The sequence below is a fragment of the Salminus brasiliensis genome, chromosome 10 (assembly GCF_030463535.1).
Source record: "Salminus brasiliensis chromosome 10, fSalBra1.hap2, whole genome shotgun sequence".
Taxonomy (NCBI): Eukaryota; Metazoa; Chordata; class Actinopteri; order Characiformes; family Bryconidae; genus Salminus; species Salminus brasiliensis.
In genome coordinates this window covers 33,271,045-33,294,942 of record NC_132887.1, presented here as the reverse complement: position 1 = coordinate 33,294,942, position 23,898 = coordinate 33,271,045, and the positions used below count along the sequence as shown (strand labels likewise).

Sequence of the window (23,898 nt, the reverse complement as noted above, 5' to 3'; positions counted from 1 at the left end):
TGACTATACACATTTAAACTAAACAATAGTATAAATAATAGTTTAAGTAAACTATAGACATATAAAGAGGTTCATATACTTAGGTAGCTTAGTAAATATTGCTGTTTACTAAGCAAAGAGCATTGTGCAAAGAGAATAGCAGTAAAAGTTACATGTGCAGTGTTGTGCAAATAGCATAGTCATAAAATGTGCACTTTATGGCAAACAAATGTATGACAGCAGCAAGTAATGTGAATAGTGAGGGGGGTGCTACTCCTGATATTGTGCAGTTTTGATCACCAGCTGGATGGCCTTCCTGTTCTGAGCATTGCAGTTTCCAAAGCAGACTATCTCGACCGTGCACCTGTATGAGTTGCTGAGAATTTTGGCTGGCAGAGAGAGATCTTGCATTGTTTTTTTTACATTTGTGTTGAGCTCACCAAGACAAGTTCAAAAATCGACTGTGGAACATAAGGCCCTTTACCCTCTCTGCTCCCCGGGCGCTGGAGTTGGCTGCCCACCGCTCTGGGTGTGTGTGTGTACTCACTGCCCCTAACACATGTGTGTGTGTGAGTGTGTGTTCACTACCAGATGGGTTAAATGCGGAGGACACATTTCGCTGTACAGTCCACACTGTACAGTGACAAATACTTGCACCTTTTTACTGTAAAAAAGAAAAATTCTAAAATGCAGATATTTTAAAAGAAAAAACAGATTCAGGCTCAGACTGGTATTAACCCCACAACCCCCCCCCACACACACGGTCACATGCTGAAGTCAGTTTGTCCCGACACCCTTCTCACTATGACCGCTCGAAATGCTTCCTGTCACATAGTTGCGGAAAAGGACTTTGCAAGAGTTTAGAACAGGCTTGTCAATGTCTTTTTAGTAAGGAAAAAAATCTTTTAGATACAGAATGAAAATACGGACTAACTGAAAGATGGTTTGACACAATAGACCCCAAACACATCCCAGACTGTATACTATATACAGCATACAGCATTTTCTTCTTCACCATTGTTGACACCATTGAAAATTCTGGCAGTCGTCAGACTTTGAACATTTACCATGTTATAATGCTTACCAATGCCTTATTTGTGTCCATTTGCATTTCCATTCACAGGGACTCATGTCCACATATAAATATGACTTTATTTAACACAGGGTTATGGAAGAACTACTTAGAAACATTTGTAATTTGACATAATATACTAGTACAAATGAAGTAGAAAAGTTAATAAAATAGTGAACATATATAATTAAAATAACATTAATTGTTACTGGAGAGAAAACAGACAAGAAAGTGTAGACACTCATGGTTTGGTCACACAGTTTAAGGCTTAAGATCAGTGCAGCACTCTAGACATAAATCTAAAGATGAAACAGGAAAGAGTACTGGATGTCCATCTGAATCAACTGACATGTCAGATTTCCAACACTGAACATTTGGAAACAAGTATATTCATTAAAATTTTTTGGAATGCTTATTTAATAGGAATCAGTTTGCTGCTGACCAAGTCTAATCTAAACGATTCTGGAAAACGACTGTTTGATATTTGACATCAAACAGTCGTTTGACACCCAATTCATGCATGTGCATTAACAAGGTAACAACACTGAGCTTGCAGACCAAAAGACAGCAAACACAGCATCACACAAAGGAGTACAAATGATATCTAAAATATATATTGTTATATTATATTGTTTATATAAAAAGAGTCGACAAGAGGACCGTTTGCATCAGCTAAGCCAGCAAGGAAGGTTAGCTACATACCTTGGTTATAGTACACCAGCTATCGCCCTCATCGAATATTGCTACCTTGGTGATAGCACACCGCCTAGCAGCCTGAACCTCTTCGGTAGCATACCACCTACCAGTCTTTTCCAACTAATGTTAGATATCATAGCATTTTGAATTATGCATGAATTGAAATAATCCCAATGTGCTATCTTTTCAGATCTTTGTGACCTTAAAATCCTTTGCCAATGTTGTATGATCAAATAACATGATAGAACGTTGCAATTGAGCAACGTAACGTTGAGCAATGTCACGGCAAGTAATTAGCTTTAGCTAGGTTAGCATTAGCAAACTGTTGCTACAATTGCTTTCACAAACAAAACAATACTGACCTATTTCTGTAAAACAGCAACAATAAGTCAATGTTACCCATCTATTAAGGATGTATAGAGCAACATCCTCATTTCTCTTCATGTCTTTAAATGTTCAAAGGTCTTTCCAAAACCTAACCAATGTTGCCTGATCTAAGAACATTTTGTTCAACTTTTGTCCGTCAGATCTTTTGCTCTTTGGCTGTTTCTTGTCCAGCTCTCTTAGACAATGCACCAAGTTCACACATAGTAAGCAAGGGCCAGATAAAGGCCAAACTTCCCTGTCCTGTGCATGAGCACAGATGTTCCCTGTTGGTCAATGTCTAGTGTTGTTTCGCTCAACTCGGGCCACTGTGGCTCTACTTTACAGAGCCAGGGCAGAGTACAAACACCAGACTCTTTTCAGTGCTAAACAGACTGGAGAGCTAGCAAACTGTAAACACTTTTATAAAAAGTGTACTCAACTGAAATGGTTTATAGCTCCTTTAATGTTTACCATAGCATTAAACCTGTCAGGTTCTACGGTTTAACCCAATCAATTAAAGCCCTTTTATCTGTGCACACAATGTTTCGCTATATATATTTAAACACTTAATTCAATTATAAGACCATATATGAGTTGTAGCATATTTCACAGCTAAAAGTAAAGTGAGCTCCTCTTATTAGTTTTGTCGTTGCTGGTAGCTGGATGAGGTGGTGGTGGGACTGGTCTCACAAGGTTGTGTACTGACTGAGAGCATGCTTTAGCTTTCCTGCAATCTAATCAGACAAAGAAAATATATACAGTATACAATGACTGGCAGTGCAAGTTATCTAACTATATATACATTTATAATTTATAATGATTATAACAACAATAATACTGTACAATATTATGTAGATTAATAATTATTTTAAATATAAGTTAATGCTAGTGGTAGTAGCACTAGTACGAAGTACTAAAAAAAAAAAATAGGACATGTTTTCAAAAATGCATAAGACTTGTTTAGATGGTGCAGTTAATTGGTTAATTTTTTATGTGCATGGTAGCTGCTTAAAGGAGTTTAAAATTTACATTACTCTTACTTTATGCCTTTTGGAGATTCATCAGTTCATCTTTTACTCACTTAAGTATTCACAGCAACCGAAAGTTTGACCAGGGGTGCCCAAAAGTTTGCATGTCACTGTGAATATATACATATATATATTTATTATGGAAAAATGCTAGTGCATGGTTACTTACAGTCTCGTAGAATTGCACCTGCTCTTGCAAATAGAGTTGCATGACTCTGTTGTAGTCATAGATACGGTTGCTATGGAAGTGGTTCATCTCCGCTAAAGATACAAATGGCAAAAGAGGAAGCTAAGGTTACATTCTCAGCCCCATAAGAGGCACACAGCCACAGCCACATACCATTCCATGTTAGAATATGCATATCTAGTTTCTAAATTAAAACTGTTTCTCTATCTTCTACTTTCCAAAGTTATAGCATAAGCAAAATACATTTGGGATAAATGGATAACATACAGTCTGGCTATTATTACAATAAAAAACAAAACAAAACGCAAAAAGACGCAGGGCAATATTCTTCCTGATTGTAGTTTGACATTTCAAACACAATACAAAACATTAATAATCAATAAAATTAAATGTGCAACAAAATAAAAATAAAAAAACTCACTGAAACAAAATAAAAAATGTCTTCCTTTTGAACTTTGGGCAGGTTGCGATGTTGTTATAGACACTACATAGTTTTTTACTAAGGCTGTGAATTCAATGTCATCAACAAAAATATCTTCATAATTGTTTCTTTTTTTCTTCTTTCATCTGACTATCTGTTGGAATCAAACTAACTGCAGGAATTAGACACTGAACATGGTCATTTAGAGGAGAAAAATTAGATGGAAAATGGGCGATGTAATGGATGAGATAGAAAGTGAGTTTTGTCACTGAAACATATAGGGGTTAGGCAGAGCTACCGTCATATTGCAACCAGCCAGTAGAGGTGCTAGACCTGTGGTGGCTTCACTTCTGAGAGACAATGTGCTGTTTACAGTTATTGGTATCAACATTAAAAATCCAATCCAATATACAGTGGTATGAAAAAGTTTGGGCACCCCTGATAATTTTGATGATTTTCCTTTGTTTGGATCAGTTAAATATATCATATAGCAGACGAACACAGTGATATTTGAGAAGTGAAATTAAGTTTATAGGATTTACAGAAAAATTAGGCAAGTGTATAAATTTGGGCACCCCAACAGAAAAATAATATCAATATTTAGTAGATCCTCGTTTTGCAGAAATATAGCTTCCAATGAGATTATAGATTCTGGTTGAAGGTATTTTGGACCATTCTTCTTTCCAGTCTCCATTTCAGTCAGGTTTGATGGTTTCTGAGCATGGACAGCCCGCTTTAAATCACACCACAGATTTTCAATTATATTAAGGTCTGGGGACTGAGATGGCCATTCCAGAACTGTACTTGTTCCTCTGCATGAATCCCTTATTAGATGTTGAGCAGTGTTAGGGTTGTTGTCTTGTCCAGCCCCGACGCAACTTCAACTTTGTCGCTGATTCTTGAACATTGTTCTCAAGAATCTGCTGAAATAAATTATAATCCATGTGACCCTTAACTTTAACAAGATTACCAGTACCTGCACTGGCCACACAGCCCCACAGCATGATAGAACCGACACCAAATTTTACTGTGGGTAGCAAGTGTGCAAGTGTCTTGGAATGCTGTGTTCTTTTTCTCGTCATGCATGTTGTGTCCAAATAACTTAATTTTTGTTTCATCGGTCTGCAGCACCTTATTCCAAAATGAAGCTGGCTTGTCCAAATGAGCGCATGTGCGCATGTGGCTTCTTCTGCATTACTCTCCCATACAGCCTCTCCTTGTGCAAAGTGCGCTGAATAGTTGAACGATGCACAGTGACACCATCTGCAGCAAAATGATGTTGTAGGTCTTTGGAGCTGGTCTGTTCTCACCATCCTTCACCTCTGCCTATCTGATATTTTTCTTGGCCTGCCACTTTAGGCCTTAATTAGAACTGTGCCTGTGGTCTTCCATTTCCTCACTATGTTCCTCACAGTGGAAACTGACAGCTGAAATCTCAGATAGCTTTTTGTATCCTTCCCCCAAACCATGATGTTAAACAATCTTTGTTTTCAGGTCATTTGTGAGTTGTTTTGAGGCTCCCAGGTTGCCACTCTTTAGAGAAGATGCAAAGAGGAACCTCCTTCTCATAATTGAATTCACCTATGTATGTAGGTCAAGGGTCAATGAGCTTACAAAACAAATTTTGTGTTTCAATAAATAGTGTTAAAAGGTATTCAAATCAATAAAATGACAAGGGTGTCCAAATTTATGCACCTGCCTAATATTGTTTAAATAATTATTGCACACTTTCTGTAAATCCTATAAACTTCATTTCTCAAATATCACTGTGTTCGTCTGCTATATGATATATTCAACTGAAATTGCTGATCCGAAAAGCCAATGATTTATAAAGGAAAAATCATCAAAATGATCAGGGGTGCCTAAACTTTTGCATACCACTGTAATATATATATATATATATATATATATATATATATATATATATATATATATATATATATATATATATGAATGGAACGAGAAGATGCAAAAAACTTTGTAACATAACTCTGTAGCTCATTCTTCAGTTTTCTATTGTGATGATTAAAGAAAAAGAAAAAGAAAACAACTGGTTGACCGACCTTGCAATGCATAGGACATTGTACTTAGATTTTTTGCCATAGTGTGCTTGTCTTGGGGTCCAATCTTACTCATGGCCATAAGGCGGTCCACCTCTTTAACTTTCTCAATAGCAGCCTGAAAACAAACAAGCGTCTTCATCTTTTAGATAATCTCAGACCTCTAACCATGCATTAATTAAAAAAGACTATTACAGTATTTGCTCACCTCTTAAATGGACTCTTAACACAAATATTTTAAAACTAGAAATATATTTTTCTCCATGTTAAATGTGGCCCTACCCTGTGGACTCCTATCAGGTCAGGAAAGCAGCCAAGAAGTCCTTTGTATTCATTGTTTGTTTCCATCAGGAAGTGCAGGTCTTTTTTTGGCTGATAAAAAAAGCACAAAAAAAAAAACAATAACAATTTAAACCACTGGGCTTCAATCACAAGGTCAGACTAAATATAGTAACCTGGTCATGGTTAACTAAGGATTGTCGTCAAGGAAACAATCCTTTTATACAAAAGTTACTAGCAAAGACAAAATTAAGAAGTGCACATCCTAAAACATAAACAAATTATTTCAGGGCAAAGGGAGAAATATCATCACTAGCTGCCTTTAAAACAAGAACTCGGAAGGTCAGTACCTGTCCAGCAACTACCTCTGCTATTTCCTCATACTCCCTGTTGCTGTTAGTGCTTCTGCAAGAGTCGCTTCCCCTAGAAGACAGAGACGACGCAAGAGAGGATGACAAAGAAGAAGAAGAAGAATACATTTCATTCTTACTGGCACCTTGGAAATATAACATGTTCATAAAGTGAGTTGCTTGGGATTCTTACCCTGGTATCCACTGGTGTTGAAAACTGAGGACAGGTTTTGAAATGCCGTTCCTATCCGTTGGTACTCTTTCTGTAATGCTTTAGAAGAAACACAGAAGGTAAGTATAGTTTGTATAATTTACTCTAACACTAAGAATTTGTTGTACTATAAGCAATAATAAAAATAATTGTTACTGTTCGTCAGTGTTGCTAGCAGACCTAAGACTTATAAGTCTTATAAGAACAGTGACAATTATTTTTGGAGAAACTAAACATTTCCTGTTGTTAGATGGTCCTATGCAAAGGTTGCCCTTAAAAGACTACTCAAACAACAAAAAAACACACTACTCAAATCCACAGATGAGACATAACTAAATGCAGTATGCATGAACAGTGTGGAATTGACCCTGACAATACATATCTAATGTATATCTGACAATGTACATTCTCCAATAAACTCACATCCTGTACATCTCTTCCAGTGAAGATGGCCAACAGAAAGAAGGTCTTTAACCCCATCATCCATGGACCTGGTGAAGTGGCTGAATGTTTCACATTTTTGCTCTCTACACACAACCGAGAAAGGAACCTCATTCAGTTAAAGTCTCAAGTCTATGATAGGCATGTGTGTAAAAGTATAAAACATCTCCTCACACTTCTGTAGGATCTAGTTCTCGGATATCAGGATCCACTGTCGAGAAGACCATCACTCCAACTCTTTCATCTTTCTCTGCTTTACGTTTGCCTACTTTCCAGTCCTAATGAAGACAAAGAAATTAAAAATAGAATTGAAAATATTTATATCATATTGGTCACTGATGAATACTACTCATCATTATATAAAAAAAATGTAAAATAGTTTCCTAATTTGATACTGTAATTACAGTACATGATTACACTAATATGGTGCCCCATTTATGTCTTATAAAGATACAGTGGAATGCAAATGATAAAAATTCATGTCATTGTAAATAAGTTTAGTAAATAAGCTAGTTAGTAAAAGATGATCGGATTTCCAAAATGTGCATGTTAAATATGTTAATATGTTAATTAAAAATTACTTTTATTTACATCATTCAACGTTTTAAAACAATCTCAAAGGAAAATGTACACTTTGTATGGTCAGCACTTAGTTACAACTGCTTTGGCAAGTATTAGAGCTCAGTTTAGCCAGATGCCAAGTGTCATTCCATTCTTGTAAGATGGTGGGGGGTTCACCTATTCTTTCTTGCTTCTAGACTGTCTAACATGACTGTTTATTCACTGGTTTGCAATGTTTAGGTTGGAGAACTGTTAAGTTCACAGAACTTGTGGAGAGGAAAGGGAGTCCAAGTCTTCTTGAAAGTTTGCATTTTGTAGCATTCTGCTACCCAGTACTGCCCAGTTTCATAAAGCTTGGTCTCAGTCGCAGGTCACAGGTCTTGCAACAGGATAATGACCCAAAACACACAGCTAAAAACACCCAAGAATGGCTAAGAGGAAAACATTGGACTATTCTAAAGTGGCCTTCTATGAGCTCTGACCTAAATCCTATTGAGCATCTTTGGAAGGAGCTAAAACATGCCGTCTGGAAAAGGCACCCTTCAAACCTGAGACAACTGGAGCAGTTTGCTCATGAGGAGTGGGCCAAAATACCTGCTGAGAGGTGCAGAAGTCTCATTGACAGTTACAGGAATCATTTGATTGCAGTGATTGCCTCAAAAGGTTGTGCAACAAAATATTAAGTTAAGGGTACCATCGTTTCTTTCCAGGCCTGTTTCATGAGTTTATTTTTTTAAATAATTCTGTTGAAGCATGGTTGTAAAGCAATGTCTGACTTTCACTGGTTAATTTTCATAGCATTTTTATTTACTATTACTTTTGTCAGATTTAAGTTATTTCTGTGACCATTGTGGGTTTTTCTTTCATTAACCAAGGGGTACCAACAATGTTGTCCACAATGTTGATGTGTGTGTATCCACTCACATCTTCAAAACTCAGGTCTTGCCTACACATTAACCATTGTATTTTTATTTTTATCTGACCAGTTATTCTACTACTGTTAGGTTATCTGGTGAGCTATTTGGTGGTGACCAGAGGAGGTCTCCCCTCCCTCTTTTGAGTCTCTGTAAAGATGCTTTGTGACAATGTCTGTTGTAAAAAGCACTTTATAAATATATTGAATTGAAATGAGATTTTTTTTATCAAACCATTTTAAAGAGGTTTACCTACCTTCTCATCTGTGCAAGTGAGGAACAATTGGAAAACGTCACTGTTTGAGACTACAGGGTGTCTGCACATACGAGACATCCAGCCCTGTAGACGCTCCATTCGCATTCTAATAAACTCATCTTCAAACCGACCTATGGGAGAGCGTGAGAGAGAGAGAAAAAAAGAAAGTTAAAATAGCCTTAAATACTGAGCGATATCTAACCATTTTTATGCAGATATGTAAAACATGTTTGAGTTTCACTAAGATGTTTGAGCTTCTTAAAATCAGAGGTTACTTTGATTGTCATTAAAAGGTACATAATTACTTATGTATTACTTATTACTAATTACATAAATACAATTATATGACATTTTTTATATGCAGATAACAATTACCAAACTGCATTCAAATAGTTAATGATCGCCCAAAGTAATTAAAACTTCTTAAGTCAAATTTACAATTAAAGTCACCATTATAGACATACACAAACTACTAACTAAACTAATAACACTCAAGCAATTGTATTGTTTACAGTTATTTTAATGAGCATATTGAGTAAATATCCAGTGCAGGCTAGAAAGTAAACCCTTGAATTTAATAACTTGTAGGTCCCATTTAGAAGAACCACCTCCACAAGGTCAGGACTCAGGACTCAGCCTTTCTAAAACAAAATATATTGTTAGTTATTAAATTAAAATAATTAGTTATTCTTTAGCTGATTTACTTAGGTCACCGTCTTTATGAATCATTCTTGAGCTTAAGGATGTGGACAGCTGCCCTTACACTTTCTTGTAAAATGTTTGGATACACATTTGAATTCATTGGTCCATTAATCATTGTAAGGCATCCAGACCTAATTCAAACTTATTCAGAGTCAATTTAGATAGAAAAACACATGTTAAATGTGTTAAATACATGTTAAAACACATGCTAAAATGTACTTTTATAATGACCTGGGTTTAAAATTAATTGTTTATCAAATGCATTCTAAACAGCATGTATGCAATCATAATGTAATATCATGCTTTTGCATTCACTGACCTGTGACTTGTTTATCTGGGAGACATGGGATGGGGATAGCACAACCAAACTTTTCCATCAGCCTCTCGTATAGCCAATCAAAGTGTTTGTATCTGTGGTTGACAGGTTTGTTTGTACTCTGAAAAACAGCATTTATATTAATACAACAAGTAGCCTAAACCAAGAAAGATCAGGAAACCCAGACAACAAATATATGGTAAACTTACATTAGGTGTGATCTGGTATTCAATGTAGCTCTTCAGGCCATACATTTTTGTTCCTTTCTTCGGATCAGCGACTACACAGTCTAGCTGAGTTTGTGGATATAGCCAAACAGCACCCACCTCGCCCATCTATCAAAATAAGTTTCAAAGCAATTATTAAAAATTGTAATTAATAATAATAATAATAATAATAATAATAATAATAACAACAACAACAAAAACAAGAAGAAGAAGACGACGGCTTACATATATTGGCAAGCTGTCATTTTCTTTAGGCATATGTTTTGTTAACAGATACACCTCAGGATTTGGGGTCTTAGAAAAGCCTGGAAATCTACAAAGAAATTACAAACAAATTATGTATTATGTACATAGTTGCCACAAACTTTATTAGCAAGACCTGTACATATATTTATTCATGCAACTTTCTAATTAACTATTTTTGTGGCAGCAGTGTATTTCTAGAACTGTGGGTCTCCTGGAGTTCTCATCGCTACAGTTTACTGGTGCAGATTGATGCTGTAAGAAAAAAAATCCAGTGAGCAGCACTGTTACGAATGGAAACACCTTGTTAATAAGAAATACCCTCTCAGAATGGCCAGACTGGTTTAAGCTGACCGTAAGGCTACATTACATCAGATAACAATGCTGAGCATAAAAGCATCTCAAAATCCACAGCTAGTTAAACCTTGAGGCAGCCTCAATTTCAATTGATGCACACCGATGCTAATGTCAGAATTTGGCACCAACAGCAGGAATCCATCTCAACCTGCCTTGTGCAAACAATCCAGGCTGGTTGATGTGGTGCGATGGAATATGTTTTCTTCTCTTTGGGCCTGGTAATACCAATCACTTATTACTTAAATGCCACCGTTTATTGGGATACTTTTGCTGACCATGTGCAACCCTTCACCGCCACAATCTGCTAATTCTTTCAAACTGGTTAATTGAAAATGAGTTCAGTTATCATTAGTGGCTTTTCCAGTCACCCGATATGAATCCAATAGAACACCTTTGGGATGTGGTACAACAGGTTCTTAGCATGACATGCAGGAATTGCATGTCGTAACTGTGTCAACATGGTTTAGTAACATCAGTTGCAAAAAAAAAAAAAAAAAAAAAAAAAAAAAAAAAAAAAAAAAAAAAAAAAAAATATATATATATATATATATATATATATATATATATATATATATATGTGAACCCTTTGGAATTGCCTGTATTTCTGCATTAATACTATAATTTGATCTGATAATTTTCTAAGTCACAATTATAGACATACACAATCTAACTAAACTCTTAACATTCAAACAGTCGTACTGTTTACAGTTATTTTATTGAGCATATTGAGTAAATATCCACAGTGAAGGCTAGAAAGTAAACCCTTGAATCTAATAACCTATAGGTCCCCTTTAGAGGAACCACCTCCACTAAATATTCCCTGTAGCTGCAGTAAGAGTCCCTTTTTAAGGTCAGGACTCTGAGTTAGCCTTTCTAAAACAAAATATGTTTTTCATTATTAACCAATTCTTTAGCCGAATTACTTAAGTTACCGTATTAATGAATCATCCAACATCTTGTGTGTGTAAGCCTGTGAAAATGGCATTGTGTACAAATGTCTGCAATTTGCTGAAGTCTACACTTCAGTCACATTTTGATTGCTACATTTCAAATCCACTGTAGTGGTGCAAATATGTACATCGGTCCAAATAGTTTTGTACCTGGCTATTTTTTGTACTTGTTCCTGATGCTGAAAAATACTCTAATGCTTTTTTGATTAGAAATTAAATTGACCGTTACAACTATTTAGGTCAATTTTATTTTATAGGGGCAGAGAGCTTCCAATTTTTCCTATGACATTTCATCATTTATGCATTTGTATCATGCTGGACTTGAGCCATTGTTTTTAACCAAGATTTTAATACAGTGTCAAGTAAATTATCCTTTACCCAATTTTATATTTTCTTAAGTGATGACATAAAGAGTTAATGAAGTGCTTTTAGATTTATGTCAAAGAATGGAAGCTGCACATGACAAATTAACAATGTGAAAGACGTAGGAATGACATTTAGGGCCTGCTCAAAGGGGTTCACCTTGCTAAGATGTATGCCACTTAAACACTTGGTGCTTTAGGGCACTGTAGACACCACTAGTGCACAGACAGAGTGCTGCAAAGGCCATAAATGCCTTCAGCTTGACAGGCTGATCTTGTCTTTTTGATGGTGTTCATCGACTAGTCTTGTATAAAACCATTTTGCAGTGATCCAATAACACAGAAAAAAGATTTCTTAAGCAACCATAGTTACGTGAGCTTACTAGATCGGTCCAACATTTGACACATGAACCCCTTTAGAGTAGTTGCCATTGTTAAACTTGAGGACAAGATCTGTGCCAATGAAAGTTAAAGAAAAAAGCTCTTATGAGGCTGAAAAACAAGAATTGAAGCATTGAACACATTTTAGGATTATGGAAAGAATCTTAGTGGAATATTAGTAAGAAGAAAAAACAGACTGGTGAGCTCAATAATTGCAGACTGCTGCAATTATTGGCCAATTAAGACATTTGGCCACTTAAAACTTCTACTGCTATGGTAGAAGAATCCTCATAAATCTCAACCAAAAATTCTCAAATGTCAGATCAGACACAGCCTTCAGGAGACGGGTGTTTATTTGTCAGGGACTAATATCTGCAGAAGGTACAGCAAGGTAATGATTCCAAACGTAATGCTAAAGCAACACAAGTGTTCTTCAAAGTAAAAAAATAATGAAGAGTTCTTGCCTCACCTGATTTAAATCCAACGGAGCATGTAAAGCTGAAGATTTCTTTATTAGAGGCATCTAAGAAGAACTAAACATAACTGCTTTAACGAATCAACCATTGCATTATTGGGCCCTGATCTTTTCCCCACCTCACACCCCTGAATTAAAGTCTGGAATGTGCACCTTATTCACTTCTGACTGGTTTGATTTTAAGCACCGTGGAGCAAAAGGGCATAAAGAAATGGTTCTTTGTCCCAAACATTATAGTCAGTCCCAAACACACCGTAGTAAGTAAACCAAGATGCACTTTTATGTCCTACTTGTTAAGAGAAATCTTCATGGTGTGATGGGCTGCACTCCGTTGCACTGTCCTTCCTCCCTCCTCACTCTGTGACCAACTGTAGCCGCTAGTTGACTTGCCATCATCTGACTCATCATCCCATTCATCATCATCTATGGTACCTGACAGACACAGGAATAATCAACCAATTAGTACGACCTCTATTTCTCAGCATCTTTCATTAACTAGAACAAGAACATCTTTCATTAACTCTTTCTGAACTGTGGGCTAAATCTACACAACGCTTAGTTATCATGGCTAATTAATTTGTATCCATTGTAATCCATTGTAACTTTAACAATTTTAGGTGGTGATCTTAAGTTATATGGCAAAAGGAAAAACTTGCCATGGTGATACCACTCACTTCAACGACAAAGAGCAAACCAAAGACAATGTCTGAGGTTTAAACAAGACAGGCTTCTCCAAAATACTCTCTAACCATGTTCTAATCACTACCATATAATGTGGCACAACAGATGTGTCAAAAATATTTACAATATTTTATATTATAGTAATAGTAAATATGAAATATATAGCAAATATATAATATATTACAATATTTACTATTTTTTAACATATAGACATTCATTCTTCATTACAATACTGAGAGAATAAAACAATACAGTTGTGTAAAAAAAAAAAATACACCCTCTTTAAATTCCATGGTTTTACATATCAGGACAAAAAAAATCTGGTCCTCAGAAAGTCTTAAAATTAGGTAAATACAACCTCAGAATATTAAGAACACACAACCACTGGGATTCCACTGGGTCATTTTTATTAAACAAAAACTGAATATTTCCAAACAATTTGATGTCTGTCATTCTAAAGTAAGAAAGGAATTTCACACCATGGTGAAATACAAAGAGCTTTCTGACGTCTTCAGAAAGAAGGATGTAGATATATATGAATCTCAGAACAATTAGGAATCAGCCATGCCACTGTCCCTAAAATAATATACTAAGTAATATATACTAAATAATATAATAAGTGAAACTAAGTTTAGACCATCCTAGCAAGTTTAACCTAAGAGTAGATGACAAGGGTCTCCAACAATGCTAAAATTAAAAGAATCAATAAAACTGGCTTTTGACACAGTTGATGCCAAAGTCTATGCAGTCTATACAAAAACAACTTTCTCTGAGTTAATGACTGCCCACTTATCCGGCCTGACCTGTTGGAAGCTCCCCTGTCCCTGCGCCAGACTAGCTACCCCCCACCAGACTGACCACCAGGCTCCCCTGCCACCCGTGTCAGACATTACTGCTACCTGTCTATTGACTATGTTAAAAATTCACATGGACTCAAAATATCTGCCACCATTATTACCACCATTAACTATAATCACTCTCATTACTCTTACCATCTCTACTATGATTATATCAGTTATATTATATTATGATTAGTTTTCAGACCTGAGCAGTAGAACAATCTCATGTGGTGGTAGTGATTTTTTTTTTATAGCAATAATCCATAAATAGCTTTGACCAGAGGAGGATAAGTCCCCCTTGTGAATAGGATAAACATAGTGGTCATGGCCACCATAAGGTTATGCACTGTGTACCACAAAGACAAGGGAAGATTCCATTACATTATATTACATTGAACATACTAATAGGTACCTGGTAGTGTGTGTGAGTATGTTCCACCTAGGATGTAAGAGTTAGATAGGTAGTTGCTGTGTAATACTATTTACATTTAACACTATTTTACAGCACTGTTACCACAGTATTACAGAGTACACACAACTATTATGTACCAGACCTAACTGATGACCTTTCTTTCAATTCTTGAGTGGGGGATTTTCACCCAGTCTTGCTTTCAAATGGAAGAAGGAAGGAAGAACCACTCAATCATCAATTGTATTGCACACATAGAATCTTGACCTTTGAACACACGTATGCAAGGGGGCAGTGAGCACACAAGCCTGTCGAGGTGGGCAGCACTAGCATTTTTAAAGCATTCTTACCTCCATCAGTGACATGTTCCCCATGCCAAACCTTTGTGGTAAAAACGATGATCAGGTGAAAAAACTCAGGTGACTCTTAAGGTTATATTTGTGCATATAAGTAAGTACAGTGAACGACAGTTGAACCACAGTTCAATATCAGAAATACCTTGGCAAACCATCTTAGTCAATCAAAACAAATAAAGACTGCAGAGAAATATTTTGCTGTGGTCATTATTTAAAATAATTAATCATCAACTCAAAGCATCTACAAAGTTTGGGTAAAGAACTATTTTTTTTTTACCTTGCTTGCTTCAGTGGATGGAAGTTTTTGTTACATGTAATACTATGTTGAGATTATTTGCTTATCCTTTGTTGTCCTGATGTTTCTTCAAGCATTGTTTGCTGGATTTTACCTCATTTAGAATCTGTATAGCCGCTCAGTGTTAGTCATTAATATGGATCAGCTTATTAACATTTTGCTTAACTGTTACGGAGATCACATGTTAAAGTACAGAAGGTAAAGAACAAGAGGCACGCTGGCCATTGTATACTCTAAGTAAAAAGGATTTTATTCTTTTTAAAAAGGATTTATATAGAACCATTCCCAAAAGGTTTTCCCACCTATATGAAGAACCATTTAAGCACCTGTGGAAAAGAACCACTTAACAATACAAAGTGTATTGTTAAAAATGTTAACAATACATTTCCATCTGTATTGTCCTTTTACCTTGAAAGGTTAGTGCTTGCTGTTGAGTGTCATCCCAATTATTGTCACCTGACCAGGCTTCACTGCCATTAATTTCCTGCAAAGAAAAGGAAGAAGACATTTATTTCGATAAATGACAAAACATTCTGTTTCTGTGACACAACAAATCCTTTAAACATTTTAAATGTTTGTTAAAGAAAATGTAGTAATTGGATTGCATTTGAAAACTTCAGACTATTACACTTTTTTGAACATACAACTATCAAGAGGATGCAATAAAGCTTTTACACACACATTTGTGTCAGTGGAATTTTGCTTAAAACATTAGAAAAAATTATTTAAAGCCATTACCACACATATTTCTATAAAAGTCAATAACAGCTTCTCTTGGAATAGTGAACAACAGACAGCAAATGGAAACAGTCTAAAATTCTCTGGCATGCCCACTGATAGTTACACACATACAATTGGACTGACTGTGCTGGGGAAGTAAAAGGTCTAAAGCTCTTGAATCTCTTCCCAGCTGTCAGTCTAAATCTTAATGGCCTGTCTTTTTTTAAAAGATCTGACCTTGAGTGAGCTAAAGCACTGATCCACTGCTACACAAATGCATTTAGCTTCCTTCCTGCCCCAACTTTAAAATCATTTATACCAATTTATCTCACACACAAAATCACTCAAGTGTTTATTGTGAGCACTGCCAGTGAGGATCGGCCTTTAAGTCAATTAATCATCCATTGCTGATGGCCTTCTTGAATGCATCTTTTGCCTGTCTGAAGCACTGATGGACATGTCCTGCAAATACATTGTCTGGAAACACACAATTTCTTTCCACAGCCATAAGTTTTTTTTTTTACTGCAAAGCCACAGCATTAGGGATACTGCATGACATTTGGCATTTTTATGATCAGTGATCAAGAATGTCAACAGAAAACTCAAAGCACTACACATCCCACAAACCCATGCACACACATTAAATACAAAAACATCAGAGACATATTTAAAACTAAAAAGGTAGAAAGCAACAGTAAGAAGTAACATTTAGAAATGTAACAGTTTGATCAATTTATGCTTCTTATCAATCTTTGGTCCAATATTTATGTGTTGCGACTAGCTCTACTGATTTACCCCTTAAGCTAAGAGAGAAAAGCTATAGTCTTGGTTCATCTGAAATTGCTAACCTCTGTTGTTATTGAAACTATGTTGTAGTAATTATCTGTGCATCACTAAAATAGCTACCAATGGTGTGCGATCTGCCTAGTTGTCTATACTGTTTAAGCAAAATATATAAAACACACAGTCTTTTGGGTCACTCATGCTGATAGCTCTGACCAATGACTTCACAGAATTTCATTCAACTCAAGAATTTCTTAACCATGTTATATTTATTCTAAACTAGATTAATGGAGATTTCTAGTAATGGAAAAGGTGACACACAAAAAGAGGAACTGAAGTTTTGATAGTTGCTGTTTTGGGCTGCACTCTAATTTAAGATGCTACTGCTTTACATTTCATTTAGGGAACTGGGTCCGACAGCTAAATCTTGGTGGTGAGAAAGATTTTTTTTTGAGTGTGAAAGACAGCAAACTGTATATTCACTAGGTTTAATGTGACGGAAAATTCTGTCAAACTAAATATAACATAAAAATTAATAGTAAATGAAACTTAATATACCTGAGTTGCCACAGTGTTGTGGTAACTGGTACTGTAGGCATCAAAACATTTACCTGAAGAAGCTGCAGAACTTGAACCGATCTGCAAAATCAATGAGAACAGTTACATGTTCACTAGACTATTGCAAAGACTTGCTGCGCCACATCTGGAATTTATTCCAGTATGGCTACCTTTAATGCAGCATTTTAATTACAGATATGTACAATAAAACATGATTCCTGGTTTCTCAAATTGACAAACGTCAGTGCTGTACAGTGTAAAATGAGTAAACATCTTGTTTTTGTCAATTAAGTAGCCAGATTAAGAATTACAACAATAATTCATGGAAGAAATTACCAAATGACCAAATGTTGAAATGCTTCGATTTGCTACCCCCGTCAACGATTCCAGCAAAAGTGCCTTACTGTAGCGGCCAGGTATTCTAGCCAACCATTGTTTTGGTGTTCACCACACACACACACACACACACACACACACACACACACACACACACACACACACACACACTTGCCTACTTGTGGAGTAGTACATTTGCAGCACAAATATACAATTCATATAAAGTATAATGTGCAAATTTAATGAGTGCAAATTTAATGAGCGTGCTGCTCATGAATTAGCGCAATAAATGAGGGACAAAACAGAGAAGCAGCTATTCCACAGGTGACTAAGAATGTCAGTGCAGGACATGATTAGGCTGTACATAGCTATTATACAGGGGATTAAAGTAAGTATTGTCACCAAATATGTCACCAGAAAATGTCACCAAGTAAATTTATTTCTAAAGGTGCTATTGACATGGAATTTGCACCAGATGTTGGTAACAACCCATCCAATCCACACATGCAAAGTAATCAAACCATAGACGTCTATAAATTAAGTTATGTGAGAAATGACACAGGGAAAAAGTATTGAACATATGAAGAAAGAGAGGTGCAAAAAGCCATGAAAGGTCAAGGCACCAACTAAAAACCTATTGCCACTTATTGCAAATTAATATCAGCTGGTTCAACTGATGGCCTATTAAAAGGTGTCTCGTTACCAAGGTGCCACACAAGAAACATCTCAGAATGGTAAAAACAGTGAGCTCTCTTAAGATCTCCGCAACCTTATTGTTGCAAAACATACTGATGGCATTGGTTCAGAAAAATTCTAAACTACTGAAGGTATAAACCGGCCACGATCAGGTGCTCCACGCAAGATTTCAGACAAAGAAGAGAAAAGAATCAGTTGTCTAAGAGCCAAGGGCCACCTGTGGACCACCTACAGAAAGACCTAGAATCAGCAAATGCAATTGTTTTAAAGAAAACAATAAGAAATGCACTTAACCGCCATGGGCTGTATGCACCCTCACCATGCAAGACTCCATTGCTGAAGAAAAAGCATGTTAGACAAGCCTGTGAAATCTGGGAGAAAAATAAGATAAGACTAAAACTCTAAAACTGTTTAGAGGTCAAAGGGCACTACATCACCCTAAAAACACCATACCAACTGTGAAGTTTGGAGGCAAGAACATCATGGTGTGGGGCTGTTTTTCAGCATATGGCACTGGCACGCTTCATATAACTGAAAGAAGGATGAATGTACCAAGACTTTCTTAATAAAAATCCACTGCCATCTACCAGAATGGTGAACATTTCAGCAAGACGGTTATCCCAAACACACAGCCAAGGAAACTCCCAATGGGTTTCAAAGAAAAAAAACCTGAATGGCCCAGCCTACCACCTGACCTAAATCCAATTGAAAAAGGAGCTAACGCTCAGAGTGCATAGAAAGAGCCCACTGGGCCTTTAGGATTTGAAGAGTGTTTGTGTGGAAGAATGGGTCAAAATCACACCTGAGCAATGCATGCGACCATCTTCTCTATACAGGAAGTGTCTTGAAGTGGTCATCACCAACAAAGGCTTGTGTATAGATGAATGAATTTCATTAAGCATGTTTTTCCCTGTGTCATTTCTCATTACTACACATAACTTAATTTATGGACATGGTTTTATTTTTTTGCATGTGTGATTTTTTAGCATTGAATGGGTTGTTACAGACATCTTGCCAATATCACCTTTAGAAATGTATATGTACTTACAAAATTGGTGACATGTTTAATACTTATTTTACTTGCTGTAAATAGCTGTGCATAGTCTATGTGTAAATAGCTGTGCATAGTCTGTGAGCTGTAGCCTAATCATGTACTGCACTGACATTCTGACACCATCTACCCAATGATGTTTTTTTTTTTCACAGAGAATATGCCAATGTTTATTTAGTTAATTAGGGTTATGCTACATACAATTGTTACAGAAATTGTACAGAAATATGAACAATCTTTAGCAAGTGGTGCAAGTATGCCAGAGAGGCTTCAAGCTTTATTTAAAAGTGAAACACACAAGTGTAACACTTACTGCTTAGATGGAAACTCTGGGAACGCAGATGTTTAGAGGTGGGTTTAGAGGTGGGTAAATTTCTTAAAGATCTCTTTGTTTCTTAAAGAGGCCCAATCCAAACATATATGCACAGACACACACACACACAACAGTATACACTAGATACAACAGTAGCACTCTAATTGAATTAATTTTAATAATCCAGGCCAGGTTAGAACTTATTTCTTGTTGTCAAAAGTGGAACAGCTCCTGTTTCTATGAAATAAACTGGAAAGACATCATAAACCATGGGGAACCCAACTTTATCTTAACCTAATGACCACGGTTAAGAACTTTCAGGCTCATAAGGACAGAAGGAATTTACAGCAGAAATAAAACAAAATATACAAATAAGTGATTGCAGCTATCTTTTAGAACTTTCTCCATAGCATTTACTCTGAAATGTTACTTCAAATTGAGTGTAGATACCTAGAACACTAAATGTGCTTTTTCTTTGTCATCTACTTGACCTAACCTGATAATCTGAGGTATTAAAGCTTTTCATTTCAATTTAATGCCACTGTGAACAACTAGAATCTCACTAGATGACACTCCTTCTGTAGTTAAAGAGAAACAAGAAACAAGGCTCTATTCAACTAAACACTCAAAGTTTCAATGTGTTCACCCTAAGAAGAATGTGCCAGTGGGATATTACAAACTGGAGTCTGGGCTTATCTCTTTTGCATATCTTTTGTGCGTATCTCTTTTTAGCAGGATGTTCCTTTTACATGTTATATCTTCACGTATATAGCACATTTCAAGAAAGGCTTTTCAAAATATGTGCAATATATAAAGTGCTACATATAGGAACAATGGTGGGTATTCCTCTTACCTGTACATAATCCTCAGGCACCAAGCCTATTTGTCCTATAGAGTTCTGAGCTTCAACCCAACCTCCACCTACATTCTACACAATGAAATGAAAAGTACAATATTAGGAATAGGAATAATATGAATAGGAAAAAAGGAATACTCAGTGTAATTCTAAGCTAAATAGCATTATATAATCAAAAACTAAAGGAAATATCCATAAATATCCATATTAAGCATAACATTGTGACAGTTATGTCAGTGATATCATTCATCAGAATTAAGCAGATTCATAAAAATTATATGCAGTGCTGCGGAAAAAGTATTTGCCCTGTCCAAATTTCTTCTAGTTTTGCATATTTCTTACATTTAAATGTTTCCAATCATTCAACTAGTTTTAATATAAGAGAAAGACAACACAAGTCAAGACACAATGCTTAAATTATCACTTTATTTATTGAAGATCTTTTCAAAACCCATGTGAAAATGTAATTTGCCCCTTCTGTAGCTTCTAAATCAACCTTTTAACAAAATTCAAGAGACAACTGGGTTCCATTTCACTTGTCACACCCAGGCATGACCACTACTAGTAGGGGTGGGAATCGCTAGACACCTTACAATTGGATTTGATTAGGATTAATCTTTTACTAAATTATCATCTGTGCAGGTCTCTCTAAGAATGTTCTTGGTCTTATAAATCTCATCTTAATCTCTGCAGTTTCCTTAAAAACAGTCTGCACTGCAAGCTACAACACCAAGTCTATATCTTATAGCCTTCCTCTGTCTTGGAAGCATTTATTTTTAGGTCTTTAGACAGATGCCCATGACTGCTGGACTTAAGTTTATAAGTACAAGGAGTCAGAGAATGTATAATATTTTATTCAGAAGACAGTTCTTATTTACAACTGGAAAATGCATCAAGTCTGATCTGGTGACAAATCAGAGAAAAATGGCTCTGTAACGCGTAGGGAAGTCATTACTTTAAATAGGTCACAGAAGATTTTGACTTTGTAAGACAGTACATCACCTGGTTAATGACAGTGAGTGTTTCTCCCTCTAGAATGCTCAGTTCATTGTTTCCTGGCTCAGCAGTGAAATCATATAATACTTGAGCCTGAACATATCATAAAACATAACACACAGAAAATACCTGTTAGAACAAATGAAACATACCACAAAGGACATCAGGAGTAGTGATTGTGGATTAAAGTAATTTAAATTAGTTTAATTTTTGAATTTATTTTCTAGCTGCAAAATATCCATGAACATTGAAAACCACCAACTTAAACATATTCTAACAAATTGTAATTCTAATTACAACTGGCTAGTGATTAGCACAAAACACTGATATATGCAGCAAATGCTGACTCATTTGCATTCACCTAAACCACCTCAAAGTTATGGTACACAGCCAGGAAACATCTGTCCACAAAGAGCTCCAACACTGATTTTTGCTATCTTGCAATTTTACAGAGCTTATTTATCACATTCGTGGTCATAAATGGAAAACAATTAGCAGTGAAATGCTTTGATGACTGTCCGGTCACATGAAAACACGATTTCTTAGGATGGAAAAAAAGAATCTACAAAAAAAAAAAAAACTAAAGATACGGAGAAGTTGTTTTTGCAAATAAAGGTGGCAAAGTCATGCTTTTCTATTCTTATAAATTTAGAAGGTAAATTTCTTAAAGATCTCTTTGTTTCTTAAAGAGGCCCAATCCAAACATATATGCACAGACACACACACACACAACAGTATACACTAGATACAACAGTAGCACTCTAATTGAATTAATTTTAATAATCCAGGCCAGGTTAGAACTTATTTCTTGTTGTCAAAAGTGGAACAGCTCCTGTTTCTATGAAATAAACTGGAAAGACATCATAAACCAACTTTATCTTAACCTAATGACCACGGTTAAGAACCTTCAGGCTCATAAGGACAGAAGGAATTTACAGCAGAAATAAAACAAAATATACAAATAAGTGATTGCAGCTATCTTTTAGAACTTTCTCCATAGCATTTACTCTGAAATGTTACTTCAAATTGAGTGTAGATACCTAGAACACTAAATGTGCTTTTTCTTTGTCATCTACTTGACCTAACCTGATAATTTGAGGTATTAAAGCTTTTCATTTCAATTTAATGCCACTGTGAACAACTAGAATCTCACTAGATGACACTCCTTCTGTAGTTAAAGAGAAACAAGAAACAAGGCTCCAAATGATAACCAAAACACCAAACAGGTTTCTCCTGATCTCAACCGCAAACATGTAAATGCTGACTGTTAGTTTTACATTTTAAAAGTCCTCTAGTCGGACTGTATGTTTTGTACTGTGTTCCCGTCAGGATGCACAATTTTACTGTATTTTAATGTCCGTACCAAGTACAATGTTATGTTTACTCCTCGTTTTGGAGTTACAATATACGTTTTGGAGATACAACATGAGAATTATATACATATAAGGACTGTGAAATGTGGGGTACATATAAAGTGAAGTGGACCTACCCATTTTGTTAAACATTTTGTTAAACATTACCTAAACACCGACAGCTTTAATGGAAACATGACCTAGTTCACGAAAGCCTTTCGAACTATCTTAGGAAAGCCTAGCTACATATTTAATAACAACTCCGAGTGAAGAACGCCAGCACTGTAAACTAGCTAGCACTAGTTCCTTCACTTACATGTACAACATTTACTAGGCATTACAGTTTGTGCTACACATCTTACTACTAAACCACCTAAGCATTTGCTTGCCAATATGACCCATATACTGTCCACTTAGTCTACTGGTAAAGGGTTAGATGTGCCGTTGTTTCGTCGACAACGAAACAAGGCTTGTGTGCACTGTTATACTGTTTGGACGCTTATGCACACTTACCTTGATTGCCATTGCTGAAGCATTTATTTAGTCTACACGTGATTCTACCAGAATCTCTCTCTCCACAAGAACAGCGAAAGCTTTTTAAACCTGGAGTAATGGCTGCGACTGTTATAGTAAGTGAGCGGTATGCAACTGGATTCGATTAGCTACACAAATGCTGGCGATGATATCCAATTTTCTGATCCTTGCGATTTGCGGGTTGATTGGAGCTAGCTAGATGTCTCGCCCACTTTATTTCGCGTGCATAGGACCGGAAAAGGTACACTTACAGCACACTGCCCAAGAAACGCATGACAACTTTGTCTGG

At 36.1% G+C, this 23,898-nt stretch overlaps 1 protein-coding gene across 1 annotated transcript; it reads right to left on the bottom strand.

Moving 5' to 3' along the window:
• Positions 1–1,113: 1,113 nt before the first annotated feature.
• Positions 1,114–23,794, bottom strand: snx9a (sorting nexin 9a). The gene is given in 19 exon segments (XM_072689886.1): positions 1,114–2,847; positions 3,311–3,402; positions 5,813–5,927; positions 6,092–6,181; positions 6,439–6,473; positions 6,476–6,511; positions 6,632–6,709; positions 7,073–7,176; positions 7,265–7,368; positions 8,822–8,952; positions 9,843–9,960; positions 10,049–10,174; positions 10,292–10,379; positions 13,125–13,266; positions 15,823–15,898; positions 17,476–17,556; positions 20,725–20,799; positions 21,730–21,816; positions 23,589–23,794. Coding segments are annotated over 19 exon segments (1,638 nt in total). The 5' UTR covers positions 23,601–23,794; the 3' UTR covers positions 1,114–2,799.
• Between the last annotated feature and the right edge of the window lie 104 nt (positions 23,795–23,898).